Source organism: Salvia splendens, unplaced genomic scaffold (assembly GCF_004379255.2).
Source record: "Salvia splendens isolate huo1 unplaced genomic scaffold, SspV2 ctg413, whole genome shotgun sequence".
Classification (NCBI taxonomy): Eukaryota; Viridiplantae; Streptophyta; class Magnoliopsida; order Lamiales; family Lamiaceae; genus Salvia; species Salvia splendens.
The window spans coordinates 1-20,590 of record NW_024599062.1 but is presented as its reverse complement, the minus strand read 5'-3'; the positions used below and the strand labels follow the sequence as shown (position 1 = coordinate 20,590).

Genomic DNA, 20,590 nt, shown 5'->3' with positions numbered 1-20,590 from the left:
AAATATGCACCTAATATATTAAACCTTATATTTAATTAAATATATATATGTGTGTATATATGACAATATTCAAATTTAGTGTAATAAACTATTATTAAAGTTTATTAAATAACAAATATATAATTAACATATTTTATTTACAATTAAGCATAACTAATTAATCAATTTATAAAAATAATAATGAATCATAGAATGAATGAATTTATTACAACAATTGTAGTGGTGGAGTTGGACTTGTACAAAAGAGGTAGAATCCCCTTGGTTTCAAATTTTGGTCCAAAATTTGAGCTTGCTTTAACTAGTGCAATGGCAGTTTAATCGAGAAACCGCAAAGTACGATCAGAAACGTCCAAAGCGCCCCTTCCTCTTCTGCAGCCAAGCAACGGTAGCCACCGCCGCTCCACCTAAATGAGCAGATCCAGCAACTTCTAGGTCGCCCTGATATGAAAGAAGACAGAAATGCTAATATCAGAGCAGCAAACAGACTCAAAGTTTCATACAATGCGACAATTAGCAGACGGAGGACCAGCATTACTAAATACACGTTTCAACTATTGAGTATTATGACGATGAATCGAATTTCAATGGTAAACGTACCTGCAGTACCCTCAAAATGTCCTTGCCAACGATAAAGACCCCCTGGAAAAACATTAGGACGTGAAATGAGTGGATCGACATTTTTCCTTTTCCTCATAGAGAAGTAATCTTAACCTCACCACTAAAAAAGCAGGAACTGGGAAAATGAGATCGAGAAAGATGATCCTTTTTGGATATAAAAAGATATCAAGCAGCATTATCGCAGACGTAGCAGCACTTGCACCCTACAAATTATATAAAAATATCATTTTCAGCCAAATAAAGAAAAGGTTCAGTTTGATTCATGCTTAAAGAAAGATTTATCATCGTGAAATAAATTTGAAGGCCGATTTCAGTTTCACTGGAGATCTTGAATGGGCAAGACAATGTGGATTGAGAAGAAAACAAGGCAAAATTGATTAGAGTTGCATACCAGTGCTGGAACTCTCGAGTGGGAAACACCTCGCAGATCATCCTAGAGATGAAAAAAGAATGAACAAGAATAAGTATATCGAAGTTCTTTAGATAAACTAGCATGTTATTTAATAATGTCAAGATTGCATAGTCTGGTCTATTCTATACAAAGGTTTGTATGGTGATCGTGATACCAATTTCCAGACGTGAAGAAACAGAAGTGTTCGATAGAAGAGCCTAATCACTAAATGACAAACTTTGATTGAGCTCATTACAACTACATTACATTCACAACTGCAAGAAAGCTAAAAATTTCAACGAGTTCGACAACCTTACCCTGTAGATTGATGGTGCTATGAAAGCTTGATATACCAAATAAAATATTGAGCCAGTAAGTGCACCGGCTAGATACAACTTAAGCAAATATTGCGGTCCAAAAGTTTGTGCTATCTGTACAATGAATTACAGTACATTACTAAAATAATTAAGACAAAGAAAGAACTGAATCAAATAACGAAAGGCACTTAATTCATCTTACACTTGTTCCAAAGAAGTAGAGTCCGATCATATTTGAAAAAAGGTGAACCGCGTCTCTATGGCTGAAAGCATTGGTTATTAGCGTGTGGAGCCGGCCACTTAGAATGTGGTCTACAGATATCTGAGAAGTAACAACAATCGGAATAAACAATTCTAGTGTCGCCTTTGTTAAAAACACACATGCTATGAACAACCTACCATAAAATTCTTCACCATAAACGAATTGTCTGCAACCTTCCATAGTATAAAGACAGCAACATTTGTCGCTATTAATCCTAGCACAACTCCATCAGCTGTAAATCTTCTGAAAAATGAACCCCTGTAATGTGAAAAAGAACAATGATTTTCTTACTCATGTAATTTCAATGCCTATGCGAGATAGAATCAAGAAGGCATAGGCAGACGGAAACTCACTCGTTATCACCAAAGAGTAAAGTAACACTTGAAGTCTTGAACAATGACAAACAACATAATTATTTAACAAGTCATATATGCACATTTTAGGTATACAACCAAGAAACTCAACTGTTGAGGGACGTGACGGGGTGGGGTAACACGAAGAATCAGATATAGACAAAGATGACCGAATAGTGATGTTTGAAGTTCCCATTGATGTCTCCGTCAAAACAATTTTCTTCCGATTGAGAACAAAACGAAGCATGATCTTCTTTATAGTACAGACTGTGAAATATTCCTAGTACAAATGTACAAGAAAGTTTCATATCTAAGATCCCTATATCTTACTCATTCGATGCATCACAATATCTATTATCTATCGAAACTACTAAAATGCTAACAATGTTATGCAAGAAAGGCTACCCACAATTTTGAAATTACTCATTTAATCTGTGATATTATCATTAAAATTCCCTTCTCCACCAACTTGCATTGGCCTTCACTTGCATATAAAAAACAATAAACAAAAAAAAAAAAGCTTTAAAACTCTAATTTGACACCATTGGATGGAAACATGTCTGATCACACCAATTAACCATATTTACAAATCAATTAAAACAACAGATAATTCCATAATTTCAACAAATCCAAACTAAAAAGAGATTCAATCACTTCCAATATTCCCGAAAAATCTCAATCACTATCAGAATAAAATTCAGCATCAATTTCAACAAATTCAAACTGAGAGAATTACCTGCGGCGGCGTTGGTCGAGTGAAAACGAGCTGAATAATCTTCTGTCACGCATCGCAACAGGAAATTTCGATCGCCCTGCAAAAGGGCGCTTGAAAAAACCTTCTTGGGAGGAGGGAGCTCGGAAAACCCCCCATTTCGGATCGCCTCTCTAACGCCATTAGAACTGCATAATTTCCATAAATTGGAACGTGAGAGAGTGGAAGACTCCGAGAAAGAGCGTCGGTGATGAAATTGGCTCGAATCGGGCTTCAGGAATGGCGATGGAGACGCGGATTTCGGCAGCAATGAGTTGGTTAAACCCCCATTTTTTGCGATTTTAGTGAGCAGCCCCACGCCGAGCTGCCTTCGCATTTTTTTTCACTCTGTTTATTCTCTTCAATGCTAATTAATAGACAAGATCAAAATTTGACAAGTTTGTATGGCCAATTAATAGGTAAAATTATAATTTGATCGAAAGTTCATATTTGCATTGGCCAATTTATATGTAAAATTAAAATTTGACAAAAAATTATGCATATAATACACGAACGTGTCTCTTTCTAATTGGTTCTAGGGCACGTGATGATGCACTCTTCAATTAATAGACAAAATCAAGATTTGACAAAGGTTCTTATTGACTATGACCAATTAATGGGCAAAATCAACATTTGACGAAAGTTCGTATTTGCATAGGCCAATTTATTTGTAAATCCAAAATTTGACAAAAGTTCACGTACAGTATATAATAAACGAACATGTCTCTTTCTGATTGAGTCGACGTAGCAGAGTCTAGAGCATGTGACGATTGCACGATTTGCTCATTCGCATTCTTTAAATTTAAGTTCTATTTTTTAGCATATTGCCATATTCTTGAAATTTCTCAATTAACTTAGATATGAAATCACTATAACCAAAGCACAATCGCTGCAATATTCAACCTCATCGACTTGTATCAAGGTGTGGTCAACTAATACGATGGAATTCAAGCTCACCTCCTACTAAAATTCGTAATTTTTTTTTGATTATGTAATTTTCATTGATATAATACTATTATTTAGTAGTACTGTAGTAATTTTTGTTTATTCGTAAACCAATTTAATTGAAATTTATAAATAAGAAAGAATTACAAATAACAAGAAATTGAAAAAATAGGTGAGTAGCGTAGTATTCAAAAAATTTATTGCTCTATTCCAAAAGTATGTAAATAATGTATGCTCAAGGTCTTATGGCTCAAAGAAATCAGTAATTTCATATTCATCATATATTAACCACTCTTGAATATTCAAAAATCAAGAGAAGAGCAAATATAAAACCTTTTGTAATACAAATCTAAATGATAATTTCACAGAAAATGCTACAGAAAATGTGAAACAGCAATGACAAAAATCAAGAAAGCTGCAAATCTTGAAAATGGAGTTAGGATTTTATATGCAGAGTTTGGTAAAATGGGATAAGCATCAGGTGGTGGAAGCATGCATTCATCCCCATTGAAGTAGATCTTCCTCGGAAAAGCCCTTCCCTGCTTGAAAGTGAACTCGTCCTTGTCCTTCTTCAGCAGTATCTCTGTCTGAACATTCCCCGACTCCCGGTCTCCATCAGCAGGTCGTTGTAGAACTTCATCCCGTAGAACATGGCCGTGTCATCTGGCGTCAATCCAAACACAACGACAAGTTAGACGCTCGAAAATAAGGCCATATGTTGTTTACGTGAGGGAGAATATAATGTTACAGACCAAACAGAGAACGAACGACATGCTAGGACATGTAGCCCCGTTTGGTCTGTATACCTCACATTAATTGTCTTATATCGATATGTGTAGAGTATGCTAGAAATCATCGAAAAAATAGCTTATTGTAGAGTCTATTTGATCTATAAACTCCATAGAACATGGCGTCTATCATCTGGCATCAGTTTAAACCAATGACTACGTAGTTCCTCGAAATAAAGGTAATATGTTATATACGTGTAGGAGGAAGGACCAAAAAATGAGAACTCATACCAAAAGAGTAATCTGTAAGAATAGAGTCGGTTTGGTCTATAATTTCACATCGGTTGTCTTATATCGACATGTGTAGAGTATGTTAATGACAAAACTATCTTATTAGTACAGATAGCCTATTCGGTCTATGAATTCCACGTTGATTGTCTAGTATCAACCTTTTCGTTTATAAACTTCACATCAATTGTCTTATATCGATGTATTTGGAGCATGTCATGGACCAAAATTAAAACTTATCCCAAGAAACTAGCTTATTAGGACAGTATCTACTTGGTCTATAAACTTCACATGAACAATCTTAAATCAACCCCATTGAGAGCTAACGTCGTTAGTTCCTTTTTGGGACTTTCATTAAAAGCATCAACGTTATAGACCAAACAAAAGAACTCATCCTAAAAGACTAGAAAGTGGGAGATGAGCTTGTTTGGTCTATAAATCTTACAACGGTTGTCTAACACAACGGATGTAAGACATTAGAGTTCCTAACAAATGACTTACTTACACAACAGATGTGAGAAATTAGTGTTTGTAACAAAGGACTTCACTGACGGATTGGTAAGGGACGATGGGTTTGTAGTCGAAGCTGAAGACTTGGGTGACGTTGTTGAGATTCGGGTGCTGAGCCACGAGGGTCCACTGCGTGAAGTTCATCCTGTAGTTGAAGTTGGTGATGGCGATCTTCACTCGCCAGTAGTCTTTGTAGTTCACCTTCACGTGCCAGTGGACTCGTATCGGGCACATGTGGTGCGTGCACTGCAGTAAGGGGCGTGTTGTCCTTCTTCGGCGTGTTGATTCCCAACATCTTCAGCTTGTTCGAATCGGGCCTAGATACAACATTGATCGCACAGAAAAATATTATTGGCAGAGGCTCCACTATTTCTTTTTTTAGTAGTAATACTTTTAAGGCATTAGTTTGGTCAGAATTGAAGATAGTTTTTTAGAATTTTCGCGTGGTTTGGTCTCTAGTTATGCATTAGAATTTATTTTTTTATTAATATTGTTTGTGTGTGTGCATGCAATGTTCATATTGAGGATTGAATTAAAACAAGAGAGGATGAAGGAGATGAGGGTAGTTGATTTAGGTCTTATTTGATACAGTCCTTTTTGTTGCGACAGCCGCAGGAGCATTTGGTGCAAGGAGTGATGGTCTCGTTGTAGAAAGACGACAAAGAGACGCAGCAGCTCGGGTGCCTCGACACCAGGAGTTGTGAGTAAGTGCACGTCACATTCCACGTCACTGCATGAACACAAATAGTATCCGACCACTTTATTAGTTGCCCGACCCGACCTGATTTGAGGAACCTAATACTCCATATAACTTTTACTTCTATCAGTGACACCAACTTGACTTCATTAAATATTTTCTTTTAATAAAAAAATATTTAAACAATTTTTATATTTTCAATATACAATAAAAATAAAATTTACTAAAAAACTATACACATAGAATTGAAGTACAAAATATACCAAAGTTTGTGAAGATATAATGCAGGAAAACAAAACCGTGAGAGAAGGAAATTTTAGTTTGTGCATGAAATGTATAAATAATGGAATAATATATCTACAAAAATCAATAAATTTTTTAATAAAATAAGGCATAAGCATGCTTACTTAGAGCCTGGGTTTTTCTTCTCCGGTCTGGAGTTAGGTACACGGTGGAAGGCACGATTTTGGCGGGGCCACAAGTGTATCCCGGTCCGGGGCCGAGGAGGGTGAAGTTCGTGGGGAGCTTCACCGTCTTGTTGGTGGTCCCAGAAAGACCGACACTAACCTGAAAGGCCGAAACGGCAGATGCAGGGTCCTGGCCTCACGAGGCCAAGACCTCGCCTTTGCAGCAATTTGCAATTTGTTGGTTGTACGGAACCCCAGGGAGCAAATCAACAACTGTGGGAACCCTCTTGCAACAATGTGGCACATTTCCCTTGAATTTCGAGCAATCGCCTTGCTCTGTCGTCTGGGCCCCGACCATCGACCATATCACCTCCTTCTTAGACCCCACGTCATAGTCCACCAGGGGCTCATGAAGTGTCGATACATTTGGAAGTTGAACATCGTCACCAGCGCCTGTCGACAATTTTATTTTAGTCATGTAACAAATCGAAATTGCACCCATTCATTATGTGTGTGCGCAAATTAGGATTGTGAAACGAGTCATGCTCGGGTGACACGAAGCTCACCACGTATCCATCGGCAGTCCAAGAAATTACGTCCCATTTGATTGTTATGTTCCCAAATGGATCCAACGGATCGTACGAGTCTAGAAATTTTCAAGAAATGATAGAAATTACAAAAAATGGAAAGATTGCTACTGAAAAAAATCAAGAAAAAATACCTGCATGAGAAATGATCATGGACAACAATATAGCCCATAAGGTGAACTTCAATATTTTTTTATTCATTTGGAAGAATTTTTTTATTATTGCAAGTGGTTCTAAGTAGTGAAGAATTGGTTGTTTTATGAAGATTGGGAGTTATGTAGTTGTGTGTGATGATGAATTGGTATGCCCAATGATTTCATGTCACACCTAATAGTTGTTGAAATTTCATTTGATTGTGTGTGATTATTAGTTTGATAATTGATAATTGGATGTGGAGAAGATAGGAGGGAGAGATGAGACACTTGAACTTAATAAAACACAATCAGCGTCACGTCTTAGTGGTGCTACATCATATTATCATACTGATAAATTGCAATCAATTTTTACTCATTTCTATATTATTTTGAAATTAGGAATTAATGTGATCAATTTTTAAGTTGTGCATAGATTATTCAATATAATATGATATTTTGTTCCCAACACCTAGGCATATATAGTTTCTTTTCATTTTTACTTAATTTCTCATATTTTATTTGTTCTCCTACTTTATTTTATCTCCATTTAATTTACTAAAACACATTTGTCTTAGTTCTTGTTCTAAATAAATTGTCTCATTTAAGTTAGGAAATGAGAAATATCTAATTTCACTATTTCTATTCTAAATTACTAAGTACTACTCCATCTTTTATCTTTGGCATATTGCAATACATAAAAAAGAAAAATAACATGTCTTTACATTATTGCCAACTTGTGAGTTGTCACAGCTTTGAGAAATGGATTTGACTTGGTTGGATCAAAACAGATTTAAAATCTTGAATTTTAAATCTTGAAAATGCCAATCATATTTTCAACTTACATTCAAATGAGTTTTAAAAAATTGTTTAAAGATTTTACCAATCATAAGTAATCATTTGTTGTGCTTATTTTAATACGTGAAAAGTTTTATAATTACAAAAAGAATAGGCTTTTTCGGGCCTTCGGTCAATTCAAAATAATATGTAGATTAATTTCTAAGCTAAAATGATAATGGGATAAAATCACACCACATTTATTTTAAATGTAGGGTTGTTGGCGGACCAAACCGAGCCGAATACCAGCAAGGTTGGACTCGGCTAGCGAAATTTATATTGGGCTCAAGCTCCGCTTGGCGATTGGATAACGAGCTCGAACTTGGTTCGAGTTCAATTCGAAGATTATTTGTTTATCTTAAGATTGAGCTCATATATTATAGTGAAACATGCTGATTTAGGTTTGAGTTCAAAAACATAGAATAAGGAGCATGAGCATTAATCATGTCATTTTTTTGTTTCCATTTGGCATATGTTTCATTGCCTATTTTTTCATTTTTATGATTTAATATTATTATTGATATATTATTATTATATGTAAACAATTTAACTTTATTGTTACTATCAATTGTTATTGCTTTTTGTTTAGTTACTAGTGAATGATAGTTACTTTATCATTGATTTAAATTATTTTGAGAATTTAATTCATTTTCGCATTGTCTTCGTTTGCAATAATCACGAATACGTTTGCGAACAGACGCGTGATCATGCTAACAAACATAGTATATTTGTGAACGTAATCGCTTAAATTTCAGTCGGTCACAAGAAGGCTCAAGCTAGGCTCGACAAACTTGTCGAGCTAGAGTTGAGGTTTGAATTCGACTCATTACTATATGAACGAATATCGAACGAGCTCTCATCAAGCCTTGAAAAGGAGTACAATATACACTAATCTTATTAATTCAGTTTATAATTTTTTTAAACGTTAAAATATACACCAACTTTTTTCAGCCACTAAAGGTCATAGGTAGATATTTATTAGGGGTACTACAAATTGTTGCTCCACAAATATTGTGAGATGAATCGGGACATATATAGTCGTCATATAGATTTTTCTCCAATTTGGGTGGTTGAAAAAAATTCGATCGTGTCTAATTTGCTACAAGTTTAAAGTGTGGCCATTATTAAAATTGCAATTAAATCAAACCCTATATTATTTAGAAGTTTTGTTGTACATATGTCAAGAAGGAAAAATGCATAGATTGATGATTAATTTAGAGATAATTTTAGTCTAATCAAATCACTCATACTAATACATTATTTAAACATCACTAAATTATGTTTGCTAAATTAATTTTCAATGGCCAAATGTATTGTCGATGAGCCATCCCAATTATTTTAATATTAATCTTATAATGTGACTATGTCATATTCGGTGGGTCAAATCCACCTTATCGTTGGTCTAGAAAGAGTGAAAACTCTATTATATCCAACTCTATTAAAATAAAACTAATATATTATCTCTTTTAAGATGCGAGATCTCCAATTCTAAATTTGTTTTCGACAATATTTTAGTTTTAAAAATGAGATAGTTATTATGGTTCTTATCATAGATTTTTTTTCACGAGTAAAACCCTACCATTTTTCTTTTAGATTACTAAAAGATTTTACAAAACAAAGAATTTATTGAGAAAAAATAAAGTACATTAAATTCTAAATTAGCTAAAAAAGTGTTCATCAGTTGAACAAAGAATATTTACATATTTTTTTATAAGGTAAAATGTTCAAGTCAAATGGGACTAAAAATTTGTACAACAATCAAGCGCCGGAACAAACTTTAAGTAAGACATCCGAAAACAATACTTACATAAAAAATGAAGAAGAAAACAGAGAGACCAAATGAGGGGAAACCCCGAAATCCGTCGGAATGGGTGGAGTTGGAAATCAAATTAAAGAAGACAATTGCAATTGCAAGTTCGATTTCCAATCCACCCGATCCCGACAGATTTCGGCCCGAAATCAACCCCCATTTCACCTCTCGGCCCAAAGATGTATCTGCATTTTAGAGAGAGAGGGAGAGAGATGAGGCAATGAAGAATGAATGATACATGTCTATATAAAGAGATGAGAGGCTAATGGATAAAGATTAGGCGTTGATTTGTTGGTTGCTTTGTCCAACAATAAATTTCTTTCTTTATTATAATATATAGTTTTTTGTTATATCAATGCTGTTGTTTTTACCTAACACAAGAAATTTTGTGGTCCCTTTATATCTATAAATACTATTCAATTTCTTATCTTACTATTTGTACTATGTATTTATGTGGTTTGGTTTTTCTAAAGGCGAATAAAAAGTCTTGTCTTTCTTGGTCACCTCCTTAACAAGTAAGAGATCATAAATATTACAATTAGATAAATAAAACACTCACACACTAATCATTTTTAGGTGATTCGAAAATGTAACTTATTAATTGGAGAAGAGAAGTCTAGCAAATATACAGAGTATATGAAATTAAACTTTTAAAATATGGAGTATAAACTTCCATTATATTCAAAATAACACGTTTACATTTTAAGAATGTCCAACTCAAAGTCACACATTTCTAAAATCCTAAAATATTATTTTCTCCATTTTATTCTTTTCATCACTTAACACATTAAACAACTTAATAAAAAATAAAACCCATAAGATGAAAAGAGAATAACTAAAAATTCAAACTTAGCCTCCACTTTATATAGTCTACATTAATCTACATACTAATCCCACTATGTACCAACTAGCACTAACCAATGATAAAATAGCAAGATACTTTCTCAATTCACAAGATATCATTATTATTTATTAAAATTTGTATCACACTCCATAAATATATTTTTAAAGGATGAAAAAATATAAGATATTTATATATTATAAGACCTAAAACACATATAGTGGGTTTCTTTTTTTCTACTTTTAAGGAAAAATTGTGATTTGTGAGAAGAAGCAAATCGAAGACGTACGGACAATTATAGTGGTATTGACAGTTCCGCTTTTCCGCACCTTGTTTTTGTAACCCGGATTTAATACTAGTATATGCCAAAGAATATGCTATTATCATATTAATAGCATCTACTATGATTTTACTTATTTATTTTCTTAACTAATTGCAACTTGTAAGTACATGCCATTTTTATTTTATACCATGTCTTCTTTTGCACTTTTCTTCATGTCCTATAAATCCCGTTCGGCCTGATTTAACAAAATTAAAAGTTGTTTCAAGCCGAACCGGACTATTTCACATAGGCTCGACTCGACTGGCCAAATTTGGTCGGTTAAGGCTTTCGTATGTCCGACTAGGCTGTTTTTAGCTTAAGCTGGGCCAACTCGGTTCCGCCATTGAGGGTGTTTTTTCGGTTAATTGGACATAAAATTTTCACCTATGATTCAATGTGCAATCCAAAAAAAATAATTTGTTGCAGTTGGGATTACTCCAAAGTCATAATTTTGGTGGTAAAATTAAAATTTATGTTGTTTTGAAAAAGAGTAGTCTACTACTAATATAGATTATAGGCATCTAATAAACTTTAAAAGAGACATAATTTGTTTTAAGAAGATTTTATACACATTTTTCTGAGTTGCAGGACTAAGACTCATAAGAAATAAACTCGAACTTTCAACCTATTACTTGTAAAAAAACCATTTTTCAATTATGATACGCTTCATTATAAGATTATAGATCTACATAAATGATAAAGACTTTAAAAGTTATAGAATGTAGATAGGATTTCATTTTATTTTGTTATATTTAAATATCTAATTACATAATATTGAGATGAAAGATAATTTTAAACTTTTTCAACTACTTTACAAACATTGAATATTTGTTAAACTTGTGAACTAAGCACTAAGAAATGATACTAAAATCTCATCTGATGCACTTAATCAAATTCCCCATACAAAAATAAAGCAAGCAAACAAAATGTTAAAAAATATGATGCTGAATACTTATAGAATGAATTCAGAAACTAATCAATGTCAGTTACAAGATGTCTCATATTTCACCAAACATTATAAGCAAAAACACAAAAATGTCACTATAATCCCACATAACAAAGCAAATCCAGCGGTTCTAATTACCATATTAGAAGAGGGACGTTCCCTTGCCCTTTTTGTCCCCACCGATTTCGAAATGCTTGCACCTCTGCAAAGAAAAGATGGCAATCGAGGCCCCATTAGCACGAGTTGGAGAGAGATGCATCAGAGCAGATGCGTGTAAAAGGGCACATACCTTGATCGGGTGTTGGGAGACATGCTTGCAGCCCTGGCACTGCAGCCTCAACACAATCTTCTTGGTTGTTTTGGCCTAGACAAGAACCATTGTTATTAACATGCCCGGTTCACAACCATAGTATTGAGAGCCAATGAAATTTACTTCACTATCTTAGTCGCTACCAAGAATAATAGTTTGATAAAACATAAACACAGAAGAATGAACATTTCACCTTCTTGTGGAAAACGGGCTTGGTCTGGCCACCATAGCCTGACTGCTTGCGATCATAACGCCTCTTCCCTTGAGCGGCTAAGCTGTCCTTTCCCTTCTTATACTGGGTGACCTTATGTAAGGTGTGCTTCTTGCACTCCTTCGACTTGCAGTAAGTCTTTTTGGTCTTTGGAACGTTCACCTGCAAATTTGAAACCATAATTAATAACTTACCAATATTTAAAACAAAGGCCGTATAGAAAGTAATTCTGAATTGCAAAGCTCAAGCACAAGATGCACAGAGAGTTAAAAACCATGTACAAAATCTGACATGAAGACAAAAAGATTGAAAGTTTGAACACTCTTCCTAAATATTTCGAACGAGCAAAAAAGGATGCAATATCACAAGCCGAAGAAGGGATCAATTCCCCATCTGCATCTAATACACTAACATAGCATCCAAAATATTTTTTGTTGCTCAGGCATTGCCATTAAGCCCTTGTGCAAAATAACACCAAATTAGCTTATGCATTGAATGCCTAATTTCAGTCAAGAACATGTTCATAATAAAATTCAATGTTCCAAAATTCATGACATCCCAAGCAAATCAGCACAAGGGACAAAAACCCCTTACAAAATCAATATAAATTTGCACTGGTAGCTATGTAAAAGCCTATGCACATTTGCACCAAAAACAAACACTAATCCAACTAAACTATGAAAATAATTATTCACAGAGCAAATGTAACAAAATTTCCAGCTCAACAAGTATATCTTTCAAAAACTACCGAAAATGAACATATTAAACAAATTTTCCATCACAATATAAAATCGACATAAATTGGAGGCACCAAATTCGGCGTAGCTGACATACAAAACTGATTTTTCTGTTCATATCCTAATTCCGATAATCCAACAAAGTACTATTAACAAAAAATTCCAGCGATGGTGAAATTCCGGAAAATTGCTAAAATGATAGACGATGAAACAAATAATTCCATAGTACCAAACAAAACAAACGCCATTGTAGAAAACTCGATATAGCGAGGCAATAGAGAAGGCATCTACCATGATTTACAGCTGAAGATCTCTGCAGAAATTCGGTTTGCACACGAAGAAGTATAAATTAGGGTTTAGTCATGTAAAATGGTGCTTAATATGGGCCTGCCCACTTATAAAGATATATGCATTTTTATTTTTATTTTTATTTTGAAGAATTAATAAAATATGATAAAAGTCATTTTATATATTAGTAATTGAAAAGCTAATAAAGTAAAACACAATAAAATAAGTACTATATCAAATAAAATATGAGAGACTAAAAAGTCATTTTATAAAAAAGAAAATGTGATGATTAGCTTGAAACATCCCAATACCGAATACATATCATTTATTTTAGGATTAATATAGTCTTTAAAAGTAAAATTATTAATCAAACGGGATTATATTTGTGTGTTCAAATTTTTTTTTATGAGAATGGATTAGATATAATACAAATGCACGTTGCACACACTTTCGTCTCCTATCTTCCCGCCTCCATCGACGTTGTCTTTACCACACCTGCTTCTCTCCTGCCACCTCTCCCTCAATGGATAGCGCAGCGCTTACACATGAGACTACCTTGAATATAGTAATTACTCCCTCCGTTCCATATAATTTGGGACACTTTGACCGGACACGGATTTTAATAAATATAATGAAAAGTGAGTTGAAAAAGTTAGTGGAATGTGAGTTCCACTTTTATATATTAGTTTTATAATTAAATGTGAGTATGAATGATTAGTGGAATGTGGGGTCCACTACCAAAAATGGTAAAAGTGAAATGGGTCAAATTAAGTGGGACGGTCCAAAATGGAAAACTGAGTCAAATTATGTGGGACGGAAGGAGTACACTTTATTTGTCTATGATATAAAGTTTCACTTTACCATTTTGATGCGTTCACAATTAAAATAGAAATGTTCTAACCAACTTAGCCTAGCTTGCCCCAAGCCTAGCCCACCGGAGGAATGAAGTACGTCTGAGCTGACTTATTGATACCTACGAGCTCTCGTTAGGCCTTTTTATAAACTTAGGAACAACCCAAGACCATTAAAAACAAGAATATCAACCCACGGACAATTCATCACTGGCTCTAGTTAAACCTATTGTCTTCAAGAAAATAAATTTCTGTTCAAGTCGAGGTTTGATCATTTGCACTTGTTAAGAGCATCAGCAATGGCGCCCGTCCCGGGGAATTCTGACCGGCGTGCCGGAATTCCGCGGCGGACGTCCGCCACTGTGCATGGTATGCACGAATACGGAATTCCACAGAGGACACCGCAGTTCCGCGGTGTTGCGCGGAATTCAGCCGCGACGGGCGTGTGGACGTCCGCCATTGCGTTGACTCTCACAGACGTCCGCGCGGAATTCCCGTTTATTGCATTATTTGTAGTGGGAAGTCCTTGGGGATGTCCGCCACTGTGCAGTGGGAAGTCCTTATGACGAGGCAGTGCGGTGGGAAGTCCTTATGACGAGGCAGTGCAGTGGGAAGTCCGTATGACGTGGTAGGAGGTGTTTTTGGAAATTCCGCGCCACTGCTGATGCTCTAAGTAAGACTTAAAATCTATTGAAACAATTTTTTTTTTCACTTCTATAAAATTGTATAGAAATAGTTAAAAAAAAATCAATCTAGTCCACCTCAGACATCGGCTCGAACTAGGCCCAACATCATATCAAGTGGGCCTATTCCGCTTGGGACAGACCAATAAAACCCACTTACTACTTTAATAGAAGTGATTTACTTTTTCATTTTAGATGTATAAAGCATTACACTTACTAAGCACTATTCACAATAAAAATAGTAATATGAAAACGAAATTCATATTTCACTGATATTTTCATCTATTTATTCACATTTTTTAAAATTTGTATAAAAAAATACCAAAAAAATGGGTAGAGCAAAATTATCATGATCTTTCCATCCAACGGCTGGCAGCTGTCCATCCGCTTTGCATATATACATCCTCCCATTTCCATCCTCACTCCTAAACCCTTCCCCTTTCTCAGTCTAGGGTTTAACATCTCTCTCTCTCAACGATCCAAGGACTGCAGGTATCATTTTCGTTTTTTATTTCCTTTTTTGGCCAGCATACCTTTTCCCTCATTCGCAGCATGAGTCCGATTCATCTGTTGTTTGTATAGTGGATTGTTTTTCGTTTAATATCCGTGTTTCGTTTTGTTATTACTTTGGTGTTTTGGTGTCGGATTGATTTCCGATTGGTTTAATATCGGTGGCTTTGGCATTAGCTGTAATTTTTTCTGTTTTGGAGGTGAGCTGAATAAATAAGAATGAAAACATGTTTATATTTCAATTTGTGTATGATTTTGCTTGTGTTTTTCTCGGCTATATGTTGCTGTGCATTTCCATTCAATTTTTAAAAAGTGCTCACTGTTTTGAGCTAACGAAATGCTTGAATTCGGCCTCTCTGCTCGATTTTCTGGTATGAGTATTGTATTGTTTCTCGATTTTCAGTTTATTTTTGCATATGATATGAGAGGAGTTGGATCTAGAGTTTGACATATATCAATGGAATGTTTCTGCTTTACCTGATAATCTTTGTCAATCTTTTCAGGTTGTGGCGATGGCTTTGTTTAGAAAAGCTGCGAGTCTTTTGGGGAGGACTGTGGGAAGCCGAGTAAGTCGGGAAACATCAGTCTCCAACCCCTCAATTTTTCAAGCAATAAGATGCATGTCAAGTTCAAAGGTTTTTGTAGGAGGTATGCTGCCTTTTGTCTCTAGCAGTACATGGCTTGTTCACTGCTCTGAGGAATTTCATATGACTTCCCTTTGATTCATGTCGCAGGACTTTCTTACCAGACGGATGATAACAGTCTTAGAGAGGCTTTCGACAAGTATGGACAAGTTGTGGAAGGTAAGATAATTGGATATGATTGCATATACACTATCACTTGGTTGACATTGCGATAGTTGAACTCACATCAAGTTGTCCAAGTCTTGTGATAGAGTTAATGAATAATAGTACAATTTTTAAACCTGTGAATTCTGCACACTGCAATTCTGCCTCGATGGAACTTTCTTGATTAGTATATGTTCTTGCAATTGTAATTGCATCTTTATTATACATTTGATGTATTTTGCTTGCATGCTCAAAGAAATTATATGTTCGAGGTAAGCTCATAGCATGACTCTTGAAATCAGCATTCTTAATTGTTTTTCTTCTGTAAAAACAACTTCAGGCAGTGCTTATTGAATTATATTTGACAAGGAGACGTAAATTATGTATTTTAGTTGACATGTTCATCATTCTGTATTGGTGAAATGATTGAAGATAATTGTGTCTTTATGCAGCACGGGTGATTCTTGATCGTGAAACGCAGAGATCTAGAGGATTTGGGTTTGTTACATATACTACTGCTGAGGAGGCCTCAGCTGCCATTCAGGCTCTGGATCAGCAGGTTTGTTAACAATGCTATGTTCTCTAACAGTTAGGTTCTTGTAATTTCCCAATCTGACTTCTTACATTGACATCTTTCATAATTTCTTCTCGATTACCTCAAGGAACTCCATGGTCGTCAAGTGAAGGTCAACTATGCAAATGATAGGCCACGTGGAGGCTTCGGTGGTGGAGGCTTTGGAGGTGGTGGTGGTTTTGGTGGTGGCAGCTACAATGGAGGTGGTGGTGGTTATGGTGGTGGCGGCTACAATGGAGGAGGTGGTGGTTATGGTGGTGGCGGATACAATGGAGGTGGTTATGGCGGCGGTGGTGGCGGCTATGGGGGTGGTGGCTATCCTGCAGCTGGAGAGAGCCAAACCAGTGATGATGCTCAGGGATACGGTGGCGATTCTGGTAGCTATGCCTCAGGCGCAGCGGATAGTGGATTAGGAGGTGGCGGTGAGGGAAGCTACAGAGACTATGACGCCCCGGGAAATTTTGCTGATAAACGGGGTTGATATAGCGGTCCCCTCTAATTGGTTCGAGCAAGAATGGAAGCTGCAAGAGATTTTATTCACTGATATATGAAATTATCTTATTTTGTTCTCTTCTAGAATTCCTAGAACTTTTCATGTTATATTTGATATTTTTGTCAGGTCACGTTTAGTTTATTAGGTTTTTTAATGTTAAGCTTTTGGGTCTTTATTTGGTGTTTGAAATAGTGACATTATTCATCCAAATATTTTGCTTTTAACAGCTATTCGTCACTCTTTATTTTGAGTTTTATTGTGTTTCATCAAAAGATATAATCAGCTGTTTAAGTGCAATTTCTTTTAATTGAATTACTAAAGTCAATTAAGATTTGATTATACTGACTAGATATGTTTATATTCGAAGTAAAATAAATACTATTATCACATTAATAATATTGTAAAGATTGTTTGTTATGTTCGAATCAAAATAAACACTATTACGAGTAATGTTAACGAGCCTCATTAAAGCTAAACTTACTTCACCAATTTTATTTTGTAATTTAATTTTAGAATTAGAAAGCTAATAAAATTGCAATTTAACAAAAAAAATTATCATTACTTGAAAAAAGTAAGATAAAAAGAACATTAATAAAAAAATAGTACTCCTAATAATCTACAATAACACACATTATACAGTTGCAATGTTTTTCGAAGCAATCGGATCCAGTGATGCATTTAAAATTTTAATTTAGGAAGCAATTAAAATACAAATGGATTTTATTTATTTTTTCTTCAAATGATCATTTTTAAAATTCAATTGATGTTTTGTTAGAAAATCAAGCTAAAAAACAACTTTGAAAACTCAGCAATTAATCTTTATGCAAATTAGCCTCTCTATTTATCTTCTAAGTTAATGTTCATTGTCAATATTCAACAACAAAAATTCTCTTTGAGCTTTCAAAACTGCAGGTGAGCCTTGTCTGGCTTTCTCTACGATTTGCTTTATCAGCAGTCTCTCTATCTCGTCGTCCTCGGCACAATCTTCGCCTTCGTCCCTTCTGCAGCCCAAGGCATTGTTCTGCGGTGAATAAAGATCTTCCTCCGTTCGCTGATCAAACACTGTTTCCTGAACCTCATTCAAATCATACTCGGCATGATATCCATTCTCGAACCCAGCTTGGAAATCTTCTTCATCTGATTCAGAGACCTTTGTGAACACGTCATAGGCCTCGTTGTAGGCAGCCAGTGCTTCCCCTGATAGACTGATGACGACTGGTTCATCCTTGGACTCGTGTCCGTTTCTAGCAATTGGGCTGTCGCGTGTAGAAGAGTTTCGTGTTCCGGAGCCTGATAGCTCCCTCCAGGGATGGACATGCTTGGATCCCATGTACTTCGACTTTTGCTGACTGTTCTGAAGCGCCGTCTCAAGCTCCTTTATCCGTTCTTCTAGTCTTGATTGGATGACTTGATGCAGACGCAAACTCAGCTCTCTAGGGGACACTGGATAGGGGCAAGAGCGTGGGGTGGAGCTTCGGCTTTCATCACTCTTACCATGAAACTCGGCAGCAAACGAGCGAGACCTTAACTTTCCCTCGTGAAAATCTGATACAAAGTCTGGATCAAACTGCAAAGTGCAATACATTAAGCCCCATTACACAACTGTCAAAAACCACTCTGAAGAAATAATACGCTTAAACCTCGTGTTAGCAATCGACTGCATCCAACAAATATTACACAAGAACTAAAATTCAAAGATGCAAGAACCAATATTATTTGACATATTTCAATCAAAGACAGCAATCAGCAAGAACAAATGTACGCGCTTACCCCTGATAGATTGCAAAGTTTCCCTTCCAAACTGGATGAGTTCATGCTTGATTCCAATCTCTGCAGCTCCACTTCAAGCTCTGCTTCGATTGCATATAATGATTGCTCCTCGGGCTTCTCATGGAAAGATTCTTCATCAAATTTCTCTTTGAGAGATGAAGGAAGCACAGTATCATCGGTGCAAGAATCATTATGTACATCATTTGATTCGTAATTATCTGTAGCAAGCTCCTTTACAGTTAAGGAATCTTTCATCTCAAGTTCCTCCTGTAGATCTTGGACCAGATTCTCATTCTGCTTCAACAAGCTTTTCATCTGTTCGACTTCTTGTTTGTTTGCCATGAAAGAAGATACTACACCCAACGTTAGCCCGAAGTAGAAAAGAAGAGACCTGTTGGATGTTCCTGATAAAGGAAAGGATGTTAGGAATAACATTTACAAACATAAAAATAGCAACATGAATGGTGGGTTATTTAATAAATACTTCTGGTAAAAAAATGTCACAATTAGAACAGGGTCCCTATTGAGGTCGATTCTGCAAATTCATAAACTAAAAGAAAACAAGATTGTGTTCCACCATGACAGAAGTTACTTTAATAGTTCCTACATAATGGAGAATGCAGCAGTTCTCATCACCATAGTGATGAAACAAAATGTTCTGACCTGGCTTTGATCCTTCAAAGCAGCGCACATAGAAATGCTCTATTATTATAAATTCCACAAGCAGTATGCAATAACAAAACAATTTGACAAAGTGAGAAATCCATTGGTGAATTAGCATTGGCAATAAGGATAACTAAATCTTAACCATGTTAAATAAAGCAAGTTTGAATCTATTCTCTCCTAAAAGATAAACCACATTCCTATTCTCTATCACTAACAGAAACTGAGATAAACCACATTGTGCATTGGAGTAGTAATCACCATGGGAAGCTTTGCTAGACTGAATTCCTTCAAACCCATGCTTCTGTTTCTCTCTAGTTTTAGCTCTCTTCCCAAACTCTGCAGGTTCGATATTAGGCAGTGCGGGAATGCCACATACAGTCGAATTTACTTGTGAGTACCCATCCTTCCTTACCCACCGTTCCCCTCCTGATGTTCCAATTGGTACAGTGAGGGATTCACACGGTGCTGTGCTGATTATCCTACTTCCATCAGTGACAAGAAATGGCCTCAAACGTGGTTTGACCAATGAATTGCGCACATATTCTTCACTTTCATCGCATTCTTCGTACAACTGGGCCATAAGACAACTCTGGAGAGAAGTCTGGGGCTTTATGGATTGACTATCAAATCTCCGACTCTTCAGGCCACTTCTCCTTCTCCTACTAGAACTAGAGGAAAACACTATCTCACTTGATAAACGACGAGGCGACATATCACTAGCAAAACCTCCACTACTGTCAAAAGGTAACCCACTTTGTAGATCCCCTTGAGCGTCTTCAACGTCCGGACTCTGAGCTAAAGAACTTCCCATTACCATGTTATCATCTTCATATCCACTAGTAGAAGTGATTTCAAGGTCGGAAACAGCTTCACAACCCTTGTCTCTTTCTCTGTTGGACATTTCCTCCCCATTACTTTTCCTCGACAACACACTGTTGAATGGACCCGTCTTGTCACCGAGCTTGTGT

At 35.8% G+C, this 20,590-nt stretch overlaps 4 protein-coding genes and 1 pseudogene across 4 annotated transcripts; 1 reads left to right on the top strand and 4 right to left on the bottom strand.

Annotated features, from left to right (window-relative positions):
- Window positions 1-143: 143 nt before the first annotated feature.
- Window positions 144-3,100, bottom strand: LOC121790110 (RHOMBOID-like protein 12, mitochondrial). Its single transcript, XM_042188397.1, has 9 exons — window positions 2,806-3,100; window positions 2,678-2,761; window positions 1,726-1,846; window positions 1,529-1,648; window positions 1,327-1,440; window positions 1,010-1,051; window positions 717-821; window positions 598-639; window positions 144-438 (listed from the first exon to the last, which is right to left on the bottom strand). Exons 1-9 carry the CDS (start codon window positions 3,027-3,029, stop codon window positions 340-342), a joined length of 951 nt encoding a protein of 316 aa, XP_042044331.1. The 5' UTR covers window positions 3,030-3,100; the 3' UTR covers window positions 144-339.
- A 795-nt stretch (window positions 3,101-3,895) lies between these two features.
- On the bottom strand, window positions 3,896-7,390 carry LOC121790106 (annotated as a pseudogene).
- Window positions 7,391-11,722: 4,332 nt separating this feature from the next.
- Window positions 11,723-13,375, bottom strand: LOC121790108 (60S ribosomal protein L44). The gene is made up of 4 exons (XM_042188395.1): window positions 13,291-13,375; window positions 12,245-12,424; window positions 12,031-12,105; window positions 11,723-11,943 (listed from the first exon to the last, which is right to left on the bottom strand). Exons 1-4 carry the CDS (start codon window positions 13,291-13,293, stop codon window positions 11,884-11,886), a joined length of 318 nt encoding a protein of 105 aa, XP_042044329.1. The 5' UTR covers window positions 13,294-13,375; the 3' UTR covers window positions 11,723-11,883.
- A 1,852-nt stretch (window positions 13,376-15,227) lies between these two features.
- On the top strand, window positions 15,228-17,416 carry LOC121790105 (glycine-rich RNA-binding protein 1-like). Its single transcript, XM_042188391.1, has 5 exons — window positions 15,228-15,313; window positions 15,835-15,979; window positions 16,066-16,134; window positions 16,572-16,678; window positions 16,782-17,416. Exons 2-5 carry the CDS (start codon window positions 15,844-15,846, stop codon window positions 17,172-17,174), a joined length of 705 nt encoding a protein of 234 aa, XP_042044325.1. The 5' UTR covers window positions 15,228-15,313; window positions 15,835-15,843; the 3' UTR covers window positions 17,175-17,416.
- A 582-nt stretch (window positions 17,417-17,998) lies between these two features.
- LOC121790102 lies at window positions 17,999-20,578 on the bottom strand. Its single transcript, XM_042188388.1, has 3 exons — window positions 19,881-20,578; window positions 18,957-19,360; window positions 17,999-18,753 (listed from the first exon to the last, which is right to left on the bottom strand). The coding sequence occupies exons 1-3, from the start codon at window positions 20,521-20,523 to the stop codon at window positions 18,040-18,042; spliced, it is 1,761 nt and encodes a 586-aa protein (XP_042044322.1). The 5' UTR covers window positions 20,524-20,578; the 3' UTR covers window positions 17,999-18,039.
- Between the last annotated feature and the right edge of the window lie 12 nt (window positions 20,579-20,590).